Raw genomic sequence first — 26,280 nt, forward strand, 5'->3', positions numbered from 1 at the left:
TTAAAAATTATGGTTTGCATTCACATGCAGTAAGGTTCACCATTCATTTATTTTTCGACATCATCTTTTTTACCGTTAACTCCCTATCAATTTGTGATCAGTTGAAAGACATATAGCAGCTTGATAATAATGATACAAGATTTCAGTATCAATTTCAGAATGAAGTCATTCAGATTTGTAGTCTGACTAATGCATGTGTTCATTTTTTATTTATACCTTCTTGATAACTAAGATAATTGAGAATTTTTTGTTCCATAAGAATTGCATCAATACTGTTCACACAAGTGATTGATGAATCACAAGTGACAAGCCCGGATTCGGTGTGTTCACTCATATTCCTTCATCCTAGGAAATCAGCAAAAGTATATAGAGCCAAGTTTCTGGCTCAACAAGGTACAAGATTTAGTTTGCTATCTTTACATATTATTTATATTTTTTCATTTCTTAATAATTAGACACATTGACCTTCTCAATAATATATTTCAATTAATAATATTTTATTGTTTGTTACAAATTTTGCATGTATCAGCCATATGCTGTTTGGTGAAGTGCATTGGGCAATGCAACAATCACTATAGACCATGTTCTTTGTAAGATTTGTTTCCACTTTTAATTGATGTTTCAGCCACAGTATCTGTACTTTCAAACACGTAACTTTTTATGTAACATCATTATATTATGCACACAAAACAAGCACTGTCTCCGTGTTGAAGTGTTTTTACTATTTAATGTATTCGTTTAATATATATTTTTTTGAATATGTTTTATATCATGTCATATGTTTATACAAATATTTATGTTTGTGTGCATTTTTAATTGTTTATATTTATGTGCCACAGCCCCTGAGGCAGCTCGGCAGAGCGAAACTCGGCCAGAGTCGGGCAAGTTCCAATAAAAGTCCATTTTTACCGATCCATCTTTTCATTCTTCTGTTGTTCGCCACATTGGATCGGTTACCGGTTTGCTTCCTTGGACCATCCCTTTTACCGGATATGTCCTTCTCACCTTGGAAGGACATACTTAGTTATGATGATGGCACCATTAATGAGATGCTCCCTCCAGAACCTTTTTTTAAAGACAATGAAGTCTTCGATGATTTCCTACAGAGATGGGAGGAGGCAATCAATTTAAATAAAGGTGTGGTCAGAAGTGGGCTACACGCCTCCACCCTGCTTGATTACTGTAGGTACAAGAGAATCCCAAGAGGTCTAAGAATCAACAAGCCCCCGAGTATGTACCAGGAAGACTCGAGCTTCATGAACAATTGGGAGGCCATACTTAACAAGTGCTCCCTGGACTTAATGATCCTCATTATAAAAACGGCAAAGAAAAGAGAAGAGAAACTCCAAGCTGAATTAGATGAACAATTACAATACCTAAAAGAAAAAGACCTGTGCTTTAATGTTATCTTTCAGGACTATAAGACTAATTTAGACAAATTTATCAAGGAATTAAAAAATGACAAGTATGAAAAATTTAAAAGGGACGAGAACGATTATAAGAACAATAGCATATACTCTTGGCATAGACAAAACAAAAATTATAAATATAATTACAGACCCAAGAATGACGTTCCCCTACAAAAGTCCAACATTAACAGATATAGACAACCACAAGATACAGATGATCCCGTTCCGGTCAGCCCAAACTTAGATAGGGGGGCAAAAAGAATACGTAGTGAAAATGGAGATTATATTGACCCATCGGCATCACTGTTTAGCACAGCACAGGATCCAATTCCACCCAAACCTGTGTATCAGGTTTTTCAGCTTGGCAAGGTATGGAAGAAAGACAACAAAATAACGGCTCCAGACAAAAACTGGGAGACACCTCCAGAGAGAGGGAGGGGGAGAGGGAGAGGGAGGGGCAGGGGCAGATCATTCTACAATCAGAATCAGAAATACCAACATTAAAGATCCATAACTCAGTAGTCAATATCTCCAATAGAGTATTAAATCAAGATGAGCTAGCAGTCCTGAACAAAGGATTATCCTTTGTGCCTACAGGGAATTATAATGCTTTCAATACAAGGATTGATTTTTTTAAATTCACAAGGAGATTAAAAATCATGGAGATATTTTCTACCAAACCAATCATGACAGACAATTCCATAGTGAGACCTAACAGCAGATGGATGCCAGGTGGTCCAACCAATCCTATTTTACATACATTTGAGACCCTTGTATTAAAAGAAATTGCAGAGAAAGAAAAGAATTTCAAATATAAACATAATGTTACACAAGGCGAGAGAAAGGCTTTGAGTTCTTTAGGTCAAGATACCACTATAGTCATAAAACCAGCAGACAAAGGTGGAGCTGTTGTAGTTATGGATAGAAAGAAGTACATATCTGAAATAAACAGACAACTTGCCGACACAAATTTTTACAAAAAATTGCCTAATGATCCTACAAGCATCGTAAAAGGAGATATAGAGAATATCTTATCCATAGCTGAGAAATATTTGACTAAGAAAGAAACTTCTTTTCTCAGAGTCGTTCACCCAGTCATTCCTATCATTTACATCCTACCTAAGATTCATAAATCTATTTTGGATCCACCTGGCAGACCCATCATTTCTGCGAATGGCTCACTTCTAGAACCAATCTCTATTTCTGTAGACAAATTCCTGAGCCCCTTTGTACCAAAGATACCATCATACGTAAGAGATTCCACTCATATGATTAACATCCTCATGGACTTGACAGTAGATAGTACAGATACTTTTTTGGCAACTATGGATGTAGACTCACTTTACACCAACATCCCTCAAGACAAGGCTATAAATATCATTGAAGAAACAATTTATGGAAGAGACACACAGACTAGGATACCGACTCAGCTAATTTTAGAATTAGCAACAATAGCACTTACAAAAAACTTTTTCACTTTTGACAAGAAATTTTATGTTCAAATTAAAGGGGTGGCGATGGGGTCAGCCATGGCCCCATCAATAGCAAATCTTTATGTAGCCAAATTTGAGGAACTATATCTCACCAATTGCAAATACAGTGGAAACATCCTACTGTGGAAACGGTATATCGACGACGTGTTCCTTGTATGGAAAGGTAGTGAGGAGTCTCTGTTGGAATTCAAGAATTGGATTAATAGGTTGGATAGCAATCTTAAATTTAAGATGGATTTCAATAGGCAGAGAATCGCGTTTCTAGATATTCTAATTATGAATACTCCAACAGGGTTCATGACGGACATATACCGTAAGCCCACAGATATGAATAAACTCCTCGCATATGACAGCTGTCATAATAAATCCCTAATACGCAATTTGCCTTACAGCCAATTCCTCCGCCTTAGAAGATTGTGCACTGATGACAAGACATTCAAGATTAGGTCTTTTGAAATGAAGAATAGATTCAGAGAAAGGGGTTATCCGAAAACTTGTGTGGAAAGTTGCTTGACAAGGGCTGCAACACAGGAACGCTCTGGTTTGTTGCAACCAAAAAAGAAAGTTACTAAGAATGAGAAGATTATTTGCCCCCTTACCTTCACAGGACTCTCACATGACATTATTAAAATCATTAAGAAACATTGGTACATTGTACAGTCTCTCCCACAATTTAAAGGAAAAGAAGTCATGATTGCAAATAAACGCGATAAAAACATAAAAGAATACATTTCTCCTTCAGCTTTACCATCCATTAAAAACATTAGCAACGATCAGACAGGACATGGACCCTGTGGGAAGTGCAGCGTATGTCCAGTTAATCTTAAAACACGATCTATACTCATTCCTAACACTGGTAGAATTTTCAAGCTCGGCAGTCGTACTAATTGCAAAAGCGTAGGTGTGATTTATATAGCAAAGTGTCCATGTGAGAAAATATACGTAGGGAAAACTAGAAGACAGTTCAGCAGTAGAATCATAGAGCATAAGAGTGCTATCAATAGAAAATGCGAGGGTAAACCATTGGTCGCACATGCGATAGAGATGGGCCACAGTTTCACAGACTTCAGATTCTGTGTCATCAAACAGCCGCTAAGGAATTGGAGGGGGGGTGACTTTGACAATTTGTTACTAAGATTAGAACAACAATTTATTTTTGATTTTAAGACCCTTTCTCCCATGGGTCTCAATGGTGAAACAGATCTCAGTGTATACCTATAGACCTTTATTTTACATGGATCATAATCCTCTCTTGCAATCAATATATGGCATATATAATCTATCTATATGTTTTTGTTGATTTTTTGGTTTTCTAATTTTGGAATATTATATTCAGGTCCACATGCATTTTTTGTTGTGCTTCCCCTTCCGCTTCCCCCTCCCTTTGCCCTTCTTATTCCCTTTTCCCCCCCTCCTTCCCCCCCCCTCCCCTTTTTCCCTTCCCCCCCCCCCCTCCCTTCCATTTTCCCTTCCCTCTTCCCCACCCCCTTTCCCTTTCCCCCCTCCTTTCCCCCTCCCCCCCCCCCTTATCCTCCCTTTAAATTTTAATTCATATATTTTTTACTTGATTTTCCAAATAATGATGCATCTTTTAAGAATGTTTGATTTTATACATGTTCACACTAATTTACTCTTTTTTAAAGATGCAGTGTTTTAAAGTATTTGTGTTTACCTCTTGACCGTACATCCGTTTTCCAGCAGTTGCACAAATGAAGGAATATGAGTCAACCGCAGACATTTGTTTATTACATTTTCTCCTCTTGTCACCATTTTTGCATTACTGCACAGATTAGATCAGTATTGATTAATTCACTTTTTTTACACACCAGAGTCGTTATGAGGGGTTTATTCAAGTCTCTCATTCCCTATGAGCCAATCTGTCCACACATGTGTCAATTCTCGCGTGATTTCGAGTGAGAAGCGGGAAAAATAAAGGTCCAATACAGGTACTAACTGGTTCTTGCAGCGTTTGTCAGAGCAGTATGTGACCGGTGCAAGTTCAACAAAGGTAAAATATTAGTTAGTTTTAATAGCTAGTGATTTCACTCTTATATATTTTAGTCTACTTAAGTGCATACTTAATATGACATAGTTTCTTGCGCTTGGATATTATCCACAATTAGTGATTCCATCATTTTTGTTCGGTATTCATTGTGACACAGCTTCCGATGGATGCATATTCGCGGACAGCCACAATATGCTGTTTGACTTATGCACTTTTATATATTAGGAATTTAATTATTGTTCAGCGCATCATTTTTATTATTACATTGCTTTGGCACACGTCTTCCCGCATATCACTCGTTTTAAATTTTCTATATACTGTTGATAAGAAGTATTGTTGGCATTGTATCGAAGTGTATTTTAGCTTTCTAGGGAGCACTATTGTATCGAAGCTGCTTTTATCCATTTGTTCATTTTGTAGCGAAGTTTATTATTGTATTGCTTTTAACTTCATTTTTGATTTGTTCCTGGTACCTACCGGATCAAGATTTAACACACTGTAAAAATTAAAAATTAAAAATTATGGTTTGCATTCACATGCAGTAAGGTTCACCATTCATTTATTTTTCGACATCATCTTTTTTACCGTTAACTCCCTATCAATTTGTGATCAGTTGAAAGACATATAGCAGCTTGATAATAATGATACAAGATTTCAGTATCAATTTCAGAATGAAGTCATTCAGATTTGTAGTCTGACTAATGCATGTGTTCATTTTTTATTTATACCTTCTTGATAACTAAGATAATTGAGAATTTTTTGTTCCATAAGAATTGCATCAATACTGTTCACACAAGTGATTGATGAATCACAAGTGACAAGCCCGGATTCGGTGTGTTCACTCATATTCCTTCATCCTAGGAAATCAGCAAAAGTATATAGAGCCAAGTTTCTGGCTCAACAAGGTACAAGATTTAGTTTGCTATCTTTACATATTATTTATATTTTTTCATTTCTTAATAATTAGACACATTGACCTTCTCAATAATATATTTCAATTAATAATATTTTATTGTTTGTTACAAATTTTGCATGTATCAGCCATATGCTGTTTGGTGAAGTGCATTGGGCAATGCAACAATCACTATAGACCATGTTCTTTGTAAGATTTGTTTCCACTTTTAATTGATGTTTCAGCCACAGTATCTGTACTTTCAAACACGTAACTTTTTATGTAACATCATTATATTATGCACACAAAACAAGCACTGTCTCCGTGTTGAAGTGTTTTTACTATTTAATGTATTCGTTTTAATATATATTTTTTTGAATATGTTTTATATCATGTCATATGTTTATACAAATATTTATGTTTGTGTGCATTTTTAATTGTTTATATTTATGTGCCACAGCCCCTGAGGCAGCTCGGCAGAGCGAAACTCGGCCAGAGTCGGGCAAGTTCCAATAAAAGTCCATTTTTACCGATCCATCTTTTCATTCTTCTGATGTTCTGGAAGGCCTGACCTCCTAGATGGATAGAGGTCTTATGTTCCTGATCTTTCTGATGTCGGTTCCTTTGATGTTCCAGCTTCTCGAGTTCTCCAGATGGCCACCCCGAGGGTAAATCCGTTTCATCCGGTTCCTGTTTCCGGTCATTGGAGCTTTGGTCAGTTGGACTCCTTTCCTGAGCCTGCCCCGCTCCCACGTGGTCCGCGACCAGCCTCCTTAGGCTGTGTAGGGCACACAGAGGACAGGGTGGTTCTTGACCAGTCCCGTGGGTCCGCCCTTTGGTGAGCTGTATAGGGCAATCTGAGGAATGGTGCACACCTGTTTTCATCCAACTCTTCCAAGTCCCTTTCATCTCATCTGGATTTCCCAAGGTCCATAGAGATATCTTTGCCTTGGATGTTTCTGACACCCTGAGCCTCCATCTACTCTAGTTCCAGATGCCTTCTATGGGTGAGCTTCCATCCGCTCGCCTTTCCGGATGTCCTGATGTCTTTCATTCCTGTTGTTGATGCCTTGTGTTCCCCTCCTGAGTTCTGAAGTCTTTGTCTCAGCCTTCAAACTTCAGTCCTGGTCCGCCCTCATCTCCTGTCTGGCCTTCCGCCTCTGTCGATACCCAGCGGCAAGTCCAAAAGGGCGTGGAGTAATCGGAGGACCAATCAGAGACCAACCTTGTGTGGTTGGTCTCACTAAGGCAGGCAGGTCGGCAGAGGCCTGGTCGCCTCCAACCCAGATGAGGCCCGCCTTACCGCAAAAGGGCACACATCTCTCACCCTCTAGCGCTCTCAGCCAGCGGAGCGTAACAGATTCCTGGTGCCACTCCCCCATGGAGAAGGGTGTATCCTTTGTTCCTTCCCAAGACTGAGGCTGTGGCTCGGTATATTCAAGAGAACTGGAAAGAGGATTAATTCGGCCCTCAACATCACCTGCAGGGGCAGGATTCTTCTTTGTGGCCAAAAAAGATGGCACCCACCAGCCCTGTATTGATTACCATGGGCTCAATGCTATAATAAAAAAGGATCGGTACCCTTTGCCTCTCATCTCTGAGTTGCTGGACTGCATACAGGGAGCCAGGGTGTTTACCAAACGATCTCTGGGGAGCGTACAACCTGGTTCGAATCAAACCTGGTGACGAATGGAAAACCGCTTTTAATACACGGAACGGCCACTACGAATATCTGGTTATGCTGTTCGGATTGTGTAATGCTCCTGCAGTATTCCAACACATGATGAATGAGATCTTCAGGGATCTACTATACACCAGCGTAGTGGTCTATCTCAACGATGTCCTTGTCTTCTCTAAGGATCTCCAAACTCACTGTCACAACATTCGATAGGTCCTTCGGTGACTGCGAGCCCATAAACTCTACGCAAAACTGGAGAAGTGCATGTTTGAAAGAGAATCTCTTCCCTTCCTAGGATACATTATTTCCAGCATGGGATTCCAGATGGATCCAGAGAAGGTGTTGGAACTTGCATAGGCCTCGAGCTCGGGTCGCTCAAGACTTCGGCAATTCTGTTCCAGTTGGAACGGAGCACAACTGGGAGCTCTCCAGCGGGACGAGGAGAGTGTGTGCCCTTGCGGTGAGGACGTTCCAAGTCTGGGAAGCAAAAACAGGCAAGGAAAGTCCAAGAAGACTTGGAACAGGCGTGAAAACTTGGAGCAGACGTGAAGACTTGAAGTAGATGTAGACGAGGAACAGACATGAAGACTTGGAGCAGACGTAAACAAGGGAAGTCCGTGAAGACTTGGGCATAGACACAGAGGAGATGAGTAAGACCCTCAGGCCCCTACACAGCCTGGAGGCTGGTCATAGACCACGCTGTCCTCCACGCACTCTACTCAGCCTGATGGCTGGTCGCGGACCACGTGAGGAGCGGGACAGGCTTGGGAGGTCTCATAGCACAGGAGTGAAGCAACCTCTCAGATCCTCCGGAGTCAGGACTGGATTCAGGATCAGATAAAACTTGGAACTTGGATTAAAAACAAGGAATCTCCGGAGGCACGGGTTGATCAGGACCTGGAGCATCAGGACCGAGATGAGACATCGGACATCAGGACTGGAACGGAACATCAGGACTAGAACGCAACATCAGGACATCCATGGAAGAAGATCAGAGGTGCCAGGGAAGAGATGGAGACGAGAAGTCCTTGGGAGGACTAGCCCCTTGCTGAAGCAAGGACTGACTAACTGAAGAGCCCTTTTATAGGGCTGGAAGTTGACAACTCCCTGGGAGGAGCCAGAGGAACCACTCCCTGCTGGCCCTTTAAATACAGAGAGAAGCCGTGGCCGTGCCCCCTAGGCAGAGGGGGAAGGACCCTGGACAGCGGCCATTCTGTCGCACAGGAGCAGGAGGAACCGGAGAAGGGTTGAGGACAGGCCCCGACGTAGAGTGGCGGCGTCAGAAGGGTGGCTCCAGCGCGAAGGAGAGTCCGGGGATGCAGCCTCCTGGCCGCGAAGAAGCAAGTGATGTCAGCGGCCCAGCCGCGAAGGCAGGAGCGGCGGCGGTGCAGCGTCCTGCCGGGAAGCACGGTGGTATCAGGGGAGTCGGGCCAGCCAGGTAAGGAGCTGCTCGCGGCTAGGCCCGCGAGCAGAACCGCAACAGCACCCCCCCTCAAAGGGGATCCTCTCCCCTCCTCGGGAGGTCCAGGAAGGCAACTGGAACTGGGATGGTGCAGGCGCCTCCTGCTGGTCGTGGAGAAGAACAAGGAATGGAACACGGACAAGAGAATGCACAAAGGAATAAACAAAGGAACAAGGAAACAACAGAGGAAGAGCAACACGGAAACAGAGGAAAGACTAAAGAGGTTAGGACTTTTCAGCTTGGAGAAGAGACGGCTGAGGGGGGGATATGATAGAGATGTTTAAAATTATGAGAGGTCTAGAATGGGTAGATGTGAATCGGTTATTTACTCTTTCGGATAATAGAAAGACTAGGGGGCACTCCATGAAGTTAGCATGGGGCACATTTAAAACTAATCGGAGAAAGTTCTTTTTTACTCAATGCACAAGTAAACTCTAGAATTTGTTGCCAGAGGATGTGGTTAGTGCAGTTAGTATAGCTGTGTTTAAAAAAGGATTGGATAAGTTCTTGGAGGAGAAGTCCATTACCTGCTATTAAGTTCACTTAGAGAATAGCCACTGCCATTAGCAATGGTAACATGGAATAGGCTTAGTTTTTGGGTACTTGCCAGGTTCTTATGGCCTGGATTGGCCACTGTTGGAAACAGGATGCTGGGCTTGACCCAGTCTGACCCAGTATGGCATTTTCTTATGTTCTTCTGTTCTTATGAGGAACAAGAGAACAGGAAATGGAACAGATAAACAGGCACGGAACAAGGAACAAAGCAAGAGACAAGAGACAAGCAAGGAATGGAATGGAAGAAACAGCAGAACACAGGGACAAGAAAAGCAGCGGAGCACAGGAACAAGAAAAGCAGCAGAGCAAAGGAATAAGAAAAACAGCGGAGAGCAAGAAACAGCGGAGAGCAATAAAGAACAGCAGAACAAGAAACGGAGGAACAAAACAAGGAACAAATGGAGAACGGCACAAGGAACAAGAGAACAACTGGAGAACAAGAAACAAAAAGAGAACAGAAGAATTCAGGAACATCAAAGAAGACCAGGGAGGGAATCCAGGGTGGGATCAGGCTGAGCAGCAAACATCAGGTGGGGCGCAGGAACCTCCTGCAGGTCGTAGAACCCTAACCTGGGAATGATCAAGAAAGTCTGGATGCAGGCACCTCCTGCAGGTCATAGAAATCCAGACAGCTGGCACCTCCAGCTTGTTGTAGAAAAAGTCCCAAAAAAATTCTGGAGTCCAGAACAGAATGTGGGACAAGGATAGCCCACCGGGCACATGGCTTCAGCAATTGTGTTGGAGCTTCCATAGGCCTCGAGCTCGGGATGCTCAAGGCTTTGGCAATTCTGTTGGAGCTTGCGTAGGCCTCGAGCTCGGGATGCTCAAGGCTTCGGCAATTCTGTTGTGCTGGCACTGGAACGGAGCACAACTGGGAGCTCTCCAGCGGGACGAGGAGAGTGTGTGCCCTTGCGGTGAGGATAGTCCAAGTCTGGGAGGCAAGAACAGGCAAGGAAAGTCCAAGAAGACTTGGACAGGCGTGAAGACTTATTTATTTATTTATTTAAAATAATTTATATACCGGAGGTTCCTGTATAATATACATATCACCCCGGTTCACAAAGAACAGTAACTATCGCTACAAATAGCGGTTTACATAGAACAGAATAAAAGAAGTTTTACATTGAACAAAAACTAAGTAACAAGTTTTTACATTGAAGTCAGCATGTGTAAATTTCTGATTAACAAAGGAAGAAAAAAAAAAAATAGATCTGAATAACTCGTTGTGGGCTTGAAAAGACTTTTCTTCGTGTTCTTGGCTCTAGGGGAAAGCTTGTTTGAAAAGCCAAGTCTTAAGTTTCCCTTTAAATGTAGAGTGGCATGGTTCCAAACGAAGGTCTGGAGGGAGCGAGTTCCAAAGTGAAGGGCCCGCTGTGGATAATGCACGTTTCCTCAGAACGGATTTCGCAGGTTGTGTGATTAGTCTGTTCTGATAGGCGCTTCTGGTTGGTTTCACAGATGTGTGTAATTGAATTTGGAATGTTAGGTTGAGAGGTGCGATGTTGTGTAAGGCCTTATGTATCATCATTAAAGACTTGAACTGGATCCTGTATTTAATTGGAAGCCAGTGGAGATGGTGGAGAATTGGGGTGATATGATCTCTCTTTTTGGCATTTGATAGAATTCTTGCAGAGGCGTTTAGGACCATCTGAAGTGGTTTGATGGTGCATGCTGGAAGGCCTAGGAGGAGAGAGTTACAGTAATCCAGCTTTGGGAGTATGATGGCTTGTAAAACCATGCGGAAGTCTCTGTATAGGAGGAGAGGTTTGAGTTTCTTTAATGTTTGAAGTTTAAAGAAACATTCTTTTGTTGTGTTGTTGACGAATTTGTTGAGACTGAGTCTGTTGTCTATGATGACTCCCAGGTCTCTAACTTGTTGCGTGGTGGAGAGCCCTGCGGTGACCGGATGTTGATTAGTGTTAGAATGTGAGGAAGGGGTATAATTTTCAGGAGTTATAATGAGGATTTCAGTTTTGTTTTTGTTTAGAACCAAGTTGAGGCTGGTGAGTAGATTGTTGATAGCTGACAGACATTTATTCCAGAATGATATGGCTTTGTGTATGGAATCTTCTATAGGGATGAGGATTTGAATATCATCCGCGTATAGGTAATGTCTTAGCTTAAGGTTGGAGCAGACGTAGACGAGGAAAGTCCATGAAGACTTGGGCATAGACACAGAGGGAATGAGCAAGACCCTCAGGCACTCTACACAGCCCGGAAGCTGGTCGTGGTCCACGCTGTCCTCCACACGCTCTACTCAGCCCGATGGCTGGTCGTGGACCACGTGAGGAGTGGGACAGGCTTGGGAGGTCTCATAGCACAGGAGTGAAGCAACCTCTCAGATCCTCCGGAGTCAGGACTGGATTCAGGAGCAGATAAAACGTGGAACTTAGAACTTGGATTAAAAACAAGGAATCTCGGAGGCACGTGTTGATCAGGACCTAGAGCATCAGGACCGGGATGAGACATCAGGACTGGAATGGAACATCAGGACTGGAACGGAACATCAGGACATCCATGGAAGAAGATCAGAGGTGCCAGGCAAGAGCTGGAGACGAGGAGTCCTTGGGAGGACTAGCCCCTTGCCGAAGCAAGGACTGACTGACTGAAGAGCCTTTTTATAGTGCTGGAAGTCGGCAACTCCCTGGGAGGAGTTCAGGAGGAGCCAGAGGGACCACTCCCTGCTGGCCCTTTAAATGCAGAGAGAAGCCGCGGCCGCGCCTCTTAGGCAGAGGGGGCAGGACCCTAGACAGCGACCATGCTGTTGTTCAGGAGCAGGAGGAGCTGGAGAAGGACTGAGGACAGGCCCCGACGTAGAGTGGCGGCGTCCAGCCGCCGGAGAAGGTCAGAGGGTGGCTCCAGCACGAAGGAAAGTCCGGGGATGTGGCCTCCTGGCCGCGAAGAAGCAAGTGATGTCAGCGGCCCAGCCGTGAAGACATGAGCGGTGGCGGCGCAGCCTCTACGCCGCAGAGATGGCCCAGTCAGTGGTGTCCTGCTGGGAAGCACAGCGGTATCAGGGGAGTCAGGCCGGCCAAGTAAGGAGCTGCTCGCGGCTAGGCCCACGAGCAGAACCGCAACAGAAGGTAGCCTGCATCTGTGACTGGCCCCAGCCTTCCGAGCTTCGATCTTTGCAAATATTCCTGGGGTTCGCTAATTTCTACAGACATTTCATTCTCCACTTCTCTCAGCTAGTCGCCCCACTTATGGCGCTCACGAAGAAAGGGGCAAACCCCAAGGAATGGTTCATAGAGGCAACCACCACCTTCGCCAACCTAAAACAGGCCTTCCTTCAAGAGCCCTGTCTTTGCCACCCGGATCCTACTCGCCCCCTTCATTCTGGAGGTTGACATCTTCTCCATCACAGTGGGCGGTTCTAGGCCAACTCTCTGCCAAAGGAGTCTTACTTCTCCCAAAATTTTTCTCCAGCGGAGAGGAATTATGGCATTGGGGATAAGGAACTCCTAGCCTATAAAATTGGCTTTCAAGGAGTGGCGCCAATGGCACAACATACCATTGCTGTTTGTACTGACCACAAGAATTTGGAGTACCTTCACCATGCCCAGCGATTGAATGCCCGCCAAGCACGTTGGTCCCTGTTTTTTAGCCGCTTTGACTTTGTGGTAAAGTATAGACCGGCCACCAAAAACATCAGAGCCGATGCCCTCTCATGGTCTTTTGAGGCTGAAGATAATCCATACCCTCCCGGCTACGTCATCGACCCAGCATGGATTCTTCTAGTCACCTTGCAGACAGTTGTCCCGACCCGACTCCATCAGTGGGTACTGGAATGGTCTCATGACTCACGAGCTGCAGATCACCAGGGTCACGCTTGGATCCTCTCCCTGCTCAAACAATACTATTGCTGGCCTCAGATGGACAGAGACGTGAAGGCTTTTGAGGATTCGTGTCCCACCTGTGCCTGACAAAAGCCCTTGCTGGGCCGACCTTGGGGGCTGTTACAGCCACTGCCAGCCCCCATGGAACCCTGGACCCACTTGTCTACCAACTTTGTGGTAGACCTCCCCCTTCTAGTGGCAACCACATAATATGGGTCGTCACCGACCATTTCTCCAAAATGGCTCACTTTGTTGCCCTCCCAGCTCGTCCATCTGCACCTGAGTTGGCCAAACTGTTCATCTCTCACATCTTTCACCTCCATGGGTTACCTCGCCACATCGTCTCTGACAGAGGCTCCCAATTCACCGCCAATTACTGGCAATCTCTTTGCTATACGTTTAACATCAAACTAGACTTCACCACAGCCTATCACCCACAGGCTAATGGGCAAGCAGAACGAGCAAATTGTATGCTGAAGACCTTCCTGTGAATGAGCGACAGACCTTCCTGTGAATGAGCGACAGGAAAACTGGGCCACTCTCCTTCCATGGAAGGAGTTCGCCCATAACTCGCACATCAACACGGCTACTGGATCATTCCCCTTTTTCATTGTGTATGGGAGACAACCACTTCCTGTACCCTTGTCCGTTCCCTCCCCAGTGGCCCAATTTACCACGCAAGAGCTCCAAGAACTGTGGGCCCAAACTGAGGCCATGATCCAAAAGGCCACGCAAGAAAGCAAAGAAGACGATTGATAAACATTGACGTCCTGCCCCGCAGTTCAAACCCGGAGATAAAGTCTGGTTGAGTACTCGCAATATACGACTTTGAGTACCTTCCATGAGGCTGGCACCTCACTATATCGTCCCTTTCTCCATCCTCCGACAGATTGGCTTGTTCACATATCAGCTTCAACTCCTGTCATTAAGAATTCACAATGACTTCCATGTGTTCCTTCTCAAACCAGTAGTTCTGTCATGGCCGACTCGGAGACTTCCTGACCCACAAAGGGTTTCATCTGAAGAAAACCAACTCAGTCAAGTAAAAGAAATATTAGATGTCTGCTGCCGAAACAGAAGATGGGAGTCCCTATTATCCTGGGAGGGGTACAGCCCAGAAGAGAATTCCTGGGAACCCGCATCCAATATCCTGGACAAAGAACTACTTAAGAAGTTCCATGCCTCTCACCCAAAGAAGCCCAAGCCCTTGGGAAGAGGGCTTAGAGGAGAGGGTACTGTTGTGATGGCTGGCCGCAGAGGCACGCACTTCTCTGGACCTTTGGAAGCTTACCTTCGTATTCCAATTCGCAAGCAGGATCAGTGATATCTGCGCTTTGCAGTGTTAGGTCAGCACTCCCACTTCCAGGCATTGCCTTTCAGTTTGGCCATGGCACCCAAGACTTTTTCCAAGGTGATGGTAGTCATGGCCACAGCCCTCATAAAAAGAGGGCATTATGGTTCATCCGTACTTGGATGATTGTCTAATCAGAGCTGAGTCATTGGAAGAGAGCCGAGTGGTCACCAATGGGGGGTTCAATTATTGCAGAACCTGGGGTGCATAGTGAACTTAGCCAAGAGCATCCTGCAGCCATCTCAGGTCCTGGAGTATCTGGACATCCGGTTTGACATGGCACAAGGTAAGGTGTTTCTCCCAGGCCCTGCGTGCAGTGATCAGCCCGTTAGTCTGGTCATATCTGCAGATGTTGGCCGCAACGATAGAGGTTGTACTTTGGGCGCATGCTCATATGTGTCCTCTGCAGCTGTCTCTACTTTCTCAATGAGATCCCCAGTCTCAGGAGTACAATGTGATGCTATCCTTGCTGCCGGAGATGAGGCGGAAGCTTCTCTGGTGGTTGAGAAGGGAGCATCTACAAAAAAGGTATGCATTTGGAGACTCCAAATTGGTTGATGGTCTCCACAGATGTGAGTCTCCAGGGCTGAGGAGCACCCTGTCAGGAGTTGGTGGTGCAAGGGCAGTGGACTCCCAAAGAGGTGACTTGGTCCATCAGTCAACTGGAGGCATGGGCGATTCGACCTTTCTTCAGTTCGAGGACCAGTTACAAGGAAAGGAGGTGAAAGTTATGTCAGACAATGCGACTGAAGTGGCGTACATAAATCACCAAGGAGGAACTCTAAATCAAGTCTCGCTAGAAATGGGTATCCTTCTGTCATGGGCGGACCTTCATTTACAGGCACTGTCAGCCTCATATAACAGAGGAGACAATGTGTAGGTGGATTATATCTCAGTCGTCACGAGTTGGATCCGGGAGAATGGGATCTGGCTCCGGAAGTGTTTTTTCTTATTGTGGATTGCAGGGGATGTCCCTTCCTGGATCTAATGACGACCTGCAAGAATGTGAAAGTGGAGAGATTTTACAATTGGATAAGGGATGTTCAAGCTCTTGGAATGGATGTTCTAGTCCAGCCGTGGCCGCAAGAGAAATTACTCTGTTTCTGCCATGGCCCATGTTACAGAAGATAAGAACATAAGAAATTGCCATGCTGGGTCAGACCAAGGGTCCATCAAGCCCAGCATCCTGTTTCCAACGGAGGCCAAACCAGGCCACAAGAACCTGGCAAGTACCCAAACACCAAGAAGTTTCCATGCTATTGATGTGATTAAAAGCAGTGGCTGTTCCCTAAGTCAACTTGATTAATAGTAGTTAATTGACTTCTCCTCCAAGAACTCATCCAAACCTTTTTTGAACCCAGCTAAACTAACTGCACTACCCACATCCTCTGGCAACAAATTCCAGAGCTTAACTGTGCATTGAGTGAAAAAGAATTGTCTCCGATTAGTCTTAAATATGCTACTTGCTAACTTCATGGAATGCCCCCTAGTCCTTCTATTATCCGAAAGTGTAAATAACCAATTCACATCTACTCGTTCAAGACCTCTCATGATCTTAAACACCTCTATCATATCCCCCCTCAGCCGTCTCTTCTCCAAGCTGAACAGCCCTAACCTCTTCAGCCTTTCCTCATAGGGGAGTTGTTCCATCCCCTTTATCATTTTGGTTGCCCTTCTCTGTACCTTCTCCATCACAACTATATCTTTATTGAGATGCGGCAACCAGAATTGTACACTGTATTCAAGGTGCGGTCTCACCATGGAACGATACAGAGGCATTATGACATTTTCTGTTTTATTAACCATTCCCTTCCTAATAATTCCTAGCATTCTGTTTGCTTTTTTGACTGCTGCAGCACACTGAGCCGACTATTTCAAAGTATTATCCACTATGATGCCTTGATCTTTTTCCTTGGTGGTAGCTCCTAATATGGAACCTAACATCGTGTAACTACAGCAAGGGTTATTTTTCCCTATATGCAACACCTTGCACTTGTCCACATTAAATTTCATCTGCCATTTGGATGCCCAATCTTCCAATCTTGCAAGGTCCTCCTGTAATGTATCACAATCCGCTTATGACTTAACTACTCTGAATAATTTAGTATCCGCAAATTTGATAACCTCACTCGTATTTATTTCCAGATCATTTATAAATATATTGAAAAGCACTGGTCCAAGTACAGATCCCTGAGGCACTCCACTGTTTACCCTTTTCCACTGAGAAAATTGACAATTTAATCCTACTCTCTGTTTCCTGTCTTTTAACCAGTTTGTAATCCACGAAAGGATATCGCCTCCTATCCCATGACTTTTTAGTTTTCTTAGATGCCTCTCATGAGGGACTTTGTCAAATGCCTTCTGAAAATCCAAATATACTATATCTACAGGTTCACCTTTATCCACATGTTTATTAACTCCTTCAAAAAAATGAAGCAGACTTGTTAGGCAAGACTTCCCTTGGGTAAATCCATGTTGACTGTGTTCCATTAAACCATGTCTTTCTATATGCTTTACGATTTTGATCTTTAGAATAGTTTCCACTATTTTTCCCGGCACTGAAGTCAGGCTCACTGGTCTATAGTTTCCCGGATCGCCCCTTTTTAAATATTGGGGTTACATTGGCCACCCTCCAATCTTCAGGTACAATGGATGATTTTAATGATAGGTTACAAATTTTAACTATTAGATCAGAAATTTCATTTTTTAGTTCCTTCAGTACCCTAGGATGCATACCATCCTGTCCAGGTGATTTGCTACTCTTTAGTTTGTCAATCTGGCCTACTACATCTTCCAGGTTCACAATGGTTCATTTTGTCTGACTCATCACCCTTGAAAACCATCTCCAGAACTGGTATTTCCCCAACATCCTCATTAGTAAACACGGAAGCAAAGAATTAATTTAGTCTTTCTGCAATGGCCTTATCTTCCCTAAGAGCTCATTTAACCCCTCAGTCATCTAATGGTCGAACCGCCTCCCTCATAGGTTTCTTGCTTGGGATATATTTTTAAAAGTTGTTATTATGAGTTTTTACCTCCGTAGCCAACTTCATTTCAAATTCTCTCTTCGCCTGTCTTATCAATGTTTTACACTTAACTTGACAATGCTTATACTTTATCCTATATTCTTCAGATGAATCCTTCTTCCAATTTTTAAGGATTTTTTTTGGCTAAAATAGCCTCTTTCATCTCACCTTTTAACCATGCCAGAAATCATTTTGCCTTCCTTCCACCTTTCTTAATGCGTGGAATACATCTGGACTGCGCTTCTAGGATTCTATTTTTTAAACAATGTCCATGCCTGTTGAACACTTTTAACCTTTGCAGATGCACCATTCAGTTTTTTTTCTAACTATTTTCCTCATTTTATTAAAGTTTCCCTTTTGAGAATTTAGTGTTAGAGCTATTGATTTAATTATTGCCCCCCTTCCAGTTATTAGTTTAAATTTGATCATGTTATGATCACTATTGCCTAGTGGCCCCACCACCTTTACCTCTCTCACCAAATCCTGCGTTCCACTAAGAATTAAATCTAAAATAGCTCCCTCTCCCATTGGTTCCTAAACCAATTGCTCCATGAAGCAGTCATTTATTACATCCAGGAGCTTTATGTCTCTAGCAAGTCCTGATGTTTCATTTACCCAATCAATATTGGGGTAATTGAAATCTCCCATTATTATTGCACTGCCAAATTGGTAAGCTTCCCTGATTTCTCTTAGCATTTCATCATCTGTCTGACCTTTTTGTCCAGGTGGACGGTAGTATACTCCTATCACTATACTCTTACCCAACACAGATGGGATTTCTACCCATATAGATTCTACTGAGTATGTAGTCCCTTGTATGATCTTTATCCTGTTGGATTCTATACCCTCCCGGACATAAAGTGCCACACCCCCACCAAGTTGATCCTCCTTATCATTGCGATATAATTTGTAGCCTGATATAGCACTGTCCAATTGGTTATACTCCTTCCACCAGGTCTCTGTGATGCCAATTATGTCAATCTCTTCATTTACTGCTATATTCTAACTCTCCCATCTTACTTGTTAGACTTCTGGCATTGGCATACAGACATTTCAAAGTGTGTTTTTTGTTTGTATTAACATCCTGCTTTTCAGTTGTTAGGAATAATTTGGAAATCTTTAGCTCAGCTGATTTTTTTACATATAGGCACATGGACTACATTTGCTTTTATTGGAATCTCTCTGTTGGGATGCCCTAACTCCCCTGTTTCATTAATATACTTCAAGGATACATTCCTCCGAACCTTGCACTGGTGAGTGACTGTCAGCTTTCCCCCTTGTTTTAGTTTAAAAGCTGCTCTATCTCCTTTTTAAAAGTTAGTGCCAGCAGCTTGGTTCCACTCTAGTTAAGGTGGAGCCCATCCTTTCGGAAAAGTCTTCCCCTTCCCCAAAAGTTTCCCCAGTTCCTTACAAAACTGAATCCTTCTTCCCTGCACCATCATCTCATCCACGCATTGAAACTCTGGAGCTCTGCCTGCCTCTGGGGACCTGCACATGGAACAGGAAGCATTTCAGGGAATGCCACCCTGGAGGTTCTGGATTTCAGCTTTCTACCTAAAATCCTAAATTTGGCTTCCAGAACCTCTCTCCCACATTTTCCTATGTCATTGGTGCCCACATGTACTCCGACAGCTGGCTCCTCCCCAGCACTGTCTATAATCCTATCTAGGTGAATCATGAGGTCTGCCACCTTCGCACCAGGCAGGCATGTTACCAGGCGGTCCTCACGTCCACCAGCCAACCTGCGATCTACATTTCTAATAATTGAATCACCAACTATGATGACTGGCCTAACCCTTCCCTCCTGAGCAATAGCCCTGGAAGACTTGTTCTCAGTGTGAGAGGACAATACATCAACTGGAGAGCAGGTCCTTGCTACAGGATCACTTCCTGCTACACCAGGGTGATGGTCTCCTACTGGGAGACCTTTCTGATCCAAGGCAGCACTGGGGCTGCCAGACTAGATTTGGGACTTGGCTACTATGTCCCTGAAAGTCTCATCAATGTACCTCTCTGTCTCCCTCAGCTCCTCCAAGTCTGCTATTCTAGCCTCCAGAGATCGGACTCGTTCCCTGAGAGCCAGGAGGTCTTTGCACCGAGTGAACACATACAATCTCTCACCGGCGGGTAAAAAAATCATACATGTGACACTCAATGCAAAAGACTGGAAGGCCCCCCTCTTGCTGCTTGACTGCTGCCTTCATCTTAATTTTATTGAGTTCCTAGTTAAGTTTAGGATACTAAAGGAGTTGGAATTAGAGTACTTTAAATTTACAGGTGAATTTACTAATTAATACAATAATGGAATGTAAACACGAATCAACCAACCTCAAACCCTCTCTCACTAATTCCTGCTGAATATTTATCATACTATTACCATTCACAACTGTCATATTTATTCATTTGATTACCTATGTACCGTTTCATTTTTCACTTGCTATTCTAATGTATCAATAGGCTGAAATGTAAATATTGTACTGTTCAATTTCTCCCCTTCCATCCCAAGTTTATTTTCCTTGTTTTTTGTAACTTTCCCTCTCCCTTTTTCTGATTCACTGTATTTAAAGTTCAAGGTTCTTATTGAAAATATTGTTTTTTACGTTACGTTATGCTTTACACTCCTTGTTATTTGTAAACCGGGTTGATGTGATGCCTATCATGAAACTCGGTATAACAAAAACAATAAATAAATAAATAAATAAATAATCAGCTAGTGTCCTTCAAGGGGATGAATAAGCTTTCATTAAGGGCTGGTACAATAGTATGATTTAGATAAGTGCCTGATTGATTTTTAATGATAAAGTGTCTCTTGCCTAAAAATCAAGGGTTGAGTGGGTGGGAAAGACAGACACTAGAATTAACTTTCTCTCGCTTTCTTATTTCCTCAGACACACACAAACTCTATATCCAACTATTTCACCTTTCTCCAAACGTTTATAAGTCCAAAGATTTCCCAAAGCTATACTTACCAATCCTCTTTAACCACCATTAAATTGCTCTTCACTCAAAGAATTGAAGGGTTTGTGATTCTGGTCCTCTTCTACTGTAGCGTGACTGTTATGGATCTGCTCCTCCAGAGGGGAGGAGCCAGCAATCTGCCATGGAGCACCCCGCCAGGGAGGCGGAGTTAGCAATCTGCTAGCGATCACCCCGCCAGGGGGGCGGAGCTAGCAATCTGTTCAGGATCTGATGCTAGGAGTTAGCTATCTGTTCAATGCTGTTCTCCCAGGGGGAGGAGCTAGCAATTTGTAATACTCCATAGGCAGAGTTAATGATCTGTTGTGGGTTGGCTCCCACAGAGTGGCAGTCTGATATTGCTCTAGTAGTGTAAGAAATAAACACTTTATGGAAATTGGTGAATCCTTGGGCCGATGGTAGATGACAGCGCCCCCAGGAGGATATCCTGAGAGGGACTACCGGCTAGGCTGGAGTATGGAGACAAACACAGATAGTTCTTTATTAGACAGGAAGTAGAACCACCAGAGGTGGCAGTAGTGAGCTGATGTGCCCGGCAGGGCTGAAGTCCTTCAGATACTGGAACTGTGATCTCTGGATTGTTGAGCTGTAGAGAGAGACTATAGGTAGTGAGTAGACAGGGTATGCTGGATACATAACCAGTAGTAGATGGTTCACTCACAATTGTAGATATCTGTAATGGCTTCTTATGCAACAGAGAGTCTTCAGTATATTCAGGAACAGGAGCCGTAGGTGAGTACTGATTCCTATATGCAGTCTGGAATAAGAACTCACAATATCTGTGTATGAGATGGCTTCTGGAATAGAAGAGAGTCTGTAAAGGATTTTAGGAACATGGGACCTCATGGAGCGAGTACCGGTTCCTATCTGCAAACTGCAATAGTAATGTACCAGATATAGGTATGCGATAGCTTCTGAGATAGAAGAGAGTTTTTGAAGGGTTTTAGGAACATGGGCCCTCGTGGAGCGAGTACCGGTTCCTATCTGCAATCTGCAATAATAACTCTCGATCTCCGTACCTGCGATAACGTCTTAGACAGAAGGGAGTCTTCAGGGATTAGGAACATAGGCCCTCGTGGAGCAAGTACCGGTTCCTATCTGTAATAGAACTCACAGTGTTCACGTCTGCGATTGCTTTCAGGCAATAAGGAGTCTTCTGAGCATTCAGGAACATAGGCTTTCGAGGAGCGAGTACCGGATCCTGTCTTAGCAATCTGAAATCAAGAAGAGAGAGCGGGGCCCCCGAGGAGCGGGTACTCCTAGGTAAGTTTGTGGAGGTAGAGCAGCGGAGAAAGAATTCCCCTTGCTAACTCGATTCGTAGTTGCAAGCAAAGACCTTTTAAATTGGAAGCTGATAACGTCACTATGGGGAGACGCCCCCGAGGTTCGCGCCCTTGCTGGTACAAACTGTGGAGCGCACGCATGCGCGCACCCTTACGTTATCAGGAACATGGTGGATCCGCAGCTTCAGGCCAGCCCGGGGATTCCGAGGAGAAGTGGTGAGGAGAAGCCGCGGCAGCATCTGTCCGTCAGACCCGAAGGGAGTCGCCACCAAGATAGAGAGGGTGGAGCGAGGGCGAGATGATGAGGGACCCTTGGCAATTCCCTCTTCTTAGGGGGTTGTTATGGTAGGGACCAATTTTTCACTATAATCTGAGTCAGCTTTGTCTTACAGTTTGTCCCTTGAGAGGTCTAGGCTCTTAAAGCGATGTTACTCAGGGGTGGTGGAAACGCTTTTGAGAGCGAGCAGGTTTTCCACCTCCTTGGCATATATTCACATTTGGCAGGTGTTTGAGCATTGGTGTCAGAATCATGCTTCTTTGCCTGTTCCCTTAATCTTGGAATTTTTACAAGAACATCTGAGTAAGGGCTTAGCCTTGAACATGCTGAAGGTGCTGTTTGCTGCTATAGCATGTTATCGGAACCGTGTACAGGGGAGACCTCTCTCTTCTCACTCAGACATATCTAAGTTCTTGAAGGGAGTAAAACACCTTAGACCTTCCTTGCTTTTCCTGGTACCCTTGTGGGATTTGAATCTGGTTCTCTCCTTTCTGGGGAGTCAGAACTTTCATCCTCTCCAGGGTATTTCCTTGCAATTACTGACTCTGAAGATGGTGTTTTGGGTTGCTATTTGTTCTGCAAGGCAAATTTTGGAATTGCAAGCCTTGTTGTGCAGAGATCCTTTTCTGGTTATCACTCCAGATAAGGTGCAGATTCGGATGGTAACTGCCTTTCTTCCAAAGGTGGTTTCAGAGTTTCACTTAAACCATTGGTTTTGTTACTGTCTTTAGGTAAGGATATGGATCGTCAGGAATACAAGAAATTGTATCTGTTGGACGTGCGGCGGCACTTATTCGTTTTCTGGAAGTTACGAACGAATTTCAGAAATTGGATAGGCTTTATGTTCTTCACCGGGTTGGGGGGGGGGGAGGGGGAGAAGGGGGAGGCAGCTTCTCAGGGCATGGTGGCTCATTGGATTAAGGAAGTAGTGTCAGCAGCCTTTGTGTATTCTGGGAAGCCTCTTCCGAATCAAGTCAGAGTGCATTCGACCCGGGCTCAGGTGTTTTCCTGGGCAGAATTGCATTTGCTTTCTTCAGCAGAAATTTGTAGAGCAGCGACATGGTCTTTTTTGCGAACGTTTGCCAGATATTACCGACTGGATCTGGCAGCGCAGGAGGATTCTGCCTTTACTAGGGCAGTGCTGCTTGGGCCTCAGGTAGCCTCCCGCCATTTGGGAGAGTAGCTTTGGTACATCCCACTGGTGTGTACTGGCTTGCATGGATGAGGAGGAAGGTAATTTCTCCTTACCTGATAATTTCCTTTCCTCAAAGTAAGGCTAGTCAGTCCACCTTCCTGTCCAAAGCTGCCTTGAGGTGACTGACTTTCTTCTGAATTGTTAGATTCTTGTCCAGTAAGGAATGAGGTTCCAGGATCTTTCATGCAGCTGGACTTCCACAAATTAGGTAAGTGAGTTCTATTCTTCTTCTAAGATACACTGATTATCCTAAGGGAATATTGTTAGTGGAGCTTCCGTTGTTGTTTAAAAAAAAAAATTAAAAGAATCCACAAGGTTAAGTTGAATAGCATTTGTAGTATGCAATATTATTGTTTAAGTTTAGTGGTTAGTGTCCACAGTTTGCGTTTGGAGAAATACTGGTGCCAGAGCTATATGAGGGTGACATCAGCGAGTCTTTGTTCTCTATCTCTACCTGCTGGTTGGAGTGCACAACCCACTGGTGTGGACTGGCTTGCCTCACTTCGAGGAAAGGAAATTATCAGGTAAGAAGTAATTTTACCTTAATGTGGGTAAAACCTATGGACAATTCAATGGCATATATTGCAGCATTTTTCAAAAGCCCACTTTCACACATAAAGTGCATTTACATGTGTAAATCCCAGTTTTAATCGTGTAAATGCTTTTAAAAATCAGATGCTTGAATTATAATTTTATTCTGTAAGTTTAATATTAGACCATTTACCACTTTCAATGTATTTAATTACTAACATTAGTTTGGAACTGCATGAAAGATTGTGTAGAGTTGAGAAAATGAAGAAGAGATATGAAATCTTTACAATTTCGATGATGCCTCCCGAAGGAGAAGAAGATAAGACACAGTCTTACTACATCATAAAGGTATGGGTAAAACACATATTTTTGGAAGCTTTTGGGGAGAAAAACTGGTTTACTAGTGTAGGGTTCTAACAGTCATATTGATTTTGGAAAAAAATTGATTAATTGCAGATTGTGATAGCTTGCATTAAATCAACATAAGAATAATTCAAAGATTATTTATAAATATAAGCTTTTGAGACTATAAAGAAAGACATACATAATCTTGAAACTTCCTGTACAATAGTATCAGTTTGTTTCAGAAATTTGCCATAGACTTTCTTAGCATTAGCTGATTCTAAATATCAGTATTCTAATTAGTATTCTAAATATCAATTTAGTTAGAACATAAGAATATAAAACTTGCCATACTAGGTCAGACCAAAGCTCAGTATCCTATTTCCAACAGTGGCCAAGCCAGGTCACAAGGTTCCTGGCAGAATCCCAAGAGGTAGATAGATTCCAAGCTGCTTATCCCAGGAATAAGCAGTGGATTTCTACAACTCTACTTCAATAATAATTAATGGACTTTTCCTCTAAGAACTTGTCCAAACCTTTTATAAACACAGCTACATTAATTGCTTTCACCACAACCTCTGGCAATGAATTCCAGAGCTTAATTAGTTCTTTAGAAATTGAAAATATTATCAATAAGTTAAACCCTGCTAACCACCCAGATGATGCAATTTCTATTTTGACGTGGAAGCAACTATCAATATTTATTGCCCCACATATAACAAAAATAATCAATAAATCCTTATTAGAAGGTTTTGTACCAGACAATCTTAAGAAAGCAATTATAAAACCCATTCTAAAAAAAAATAATTTGGATCCAGAAATCCTAAACAATTATTGACCCATTTCTAATCTTTCCTTTCTGGCAAAAGTAATGGAAAAAGTGGTTTTAAAGCAACTCAATGATTATATTGACACAAATGATATTCTATATCCAACTCAGTTTGGATTTCGAAAAAATGTTAGTACTGAAACCTTGTTGCTAGCGTTATCTGACACTATATTAAAGGGTTTTGATCAAGGACAATGTTACCTCTTAATTCTTTTGGACCTATCTGCAGCTTATGTATGACACCATGAATCATATCATTTTAATTAACAGATTGTCAGAAATTGGAATTAAAAACAAAGTATTGGATTGGTTTACCACTTACCTCTCTAATAGATCATACCAAGTTTTCATTAATAATTCCTATTCAAAAACCGTTTTACTGGAAACAGGAGTACCTCAGGGTTCTGCCCTTTCGGCTACTTTATTTAATTTATATATGTTACCCTTATGTAAATTATTGTCAAGCATGCAACTCAATTATTATGTATATGCAGACGATATCCAAATCGTTCTTCCGGTAAATGATTCAATTGACAAGACTTTTAAACTTGCCAACATGTATTTAAATATCATTAAGCAGCTATTGAATCAAATGAAGCTGAGTCTGAACTACAAAAAAACAGAAATTATGTTATTAGAACGTAAAATGTCAGCAGTTGATCAATCTAAAGTGTTTAATATAGAGAATGTGCCCATAACTTTAGGGAATAAAGTTAGAGACTTAGATGTCTGGCTGGATCCTGAATTTACACTTAAAAACACATTGCAGTAAAAATTCAAGAAGGTTATTATAAATTATTAGTACTCAAACGTCTAAAACCTTTGTTAAATTATGAGGAATTTAGAACTGTGTTACAAGCATTGATTTTCACAAACCTAGATTATTGCAATTCTTTGCTGTTGGGTCTTCCAAAAACATTGATTAGACCACTTCAGATTCTACAGAATTCTGCTGCCCGACTCATTTCCGGCACCAATAAAAAAGATCACATTACCCCTGTTCTTGCTGAGTTGCATTGGTTGCCTATTGAATTTAGAATTCAATATAAAACGTTATGTCTAATACATAAAGCGGTATATGATAACAAGTGGACTGGATGAATGCAGCCATTCGCATTCACACTCCCCAACAAAATTTAC

At 42.9% G+C, this 26,280-nt stretch overlaps 1 protein-coding gene across 1 annotated transcript in view; it reads left to right on the forward strand.

The window, feature by feature from the left end:
- CCDC39 (coiled-coil domain containing 39) overlaps positions 1-26,280 on the forward strand; it is a 294,107-nt gene that overhangs the window by 176,190 nt on the left and 91,637 nt on the right. Inside the window, exon 14 of the mRNA XM_029616381.1 lies at positions 24,194-24,317. Coding sequence (XP_029472241.1) covers positions 24,194-24,317 — 124 coding nt within the window. The remainder of the gene's footprint in view (positions 1-24,193; positions 24,318-26,280) is intronic.

This window comes from Rhinatrema bivittatum, chromosome 9 (genome assembly GCF_901001135.1).
Source record: "Rhinatrema bivittatum chromosome 9, aRhiBiv1.1, whole genome shotgun sequence".
Lineage (NCBI taxonomy): Eukaryota > Metazoa > Chordata > Amphibia > Gymnophiona > Rhinatrematidae > Rhinatrema > Rhinatrema bivittatum.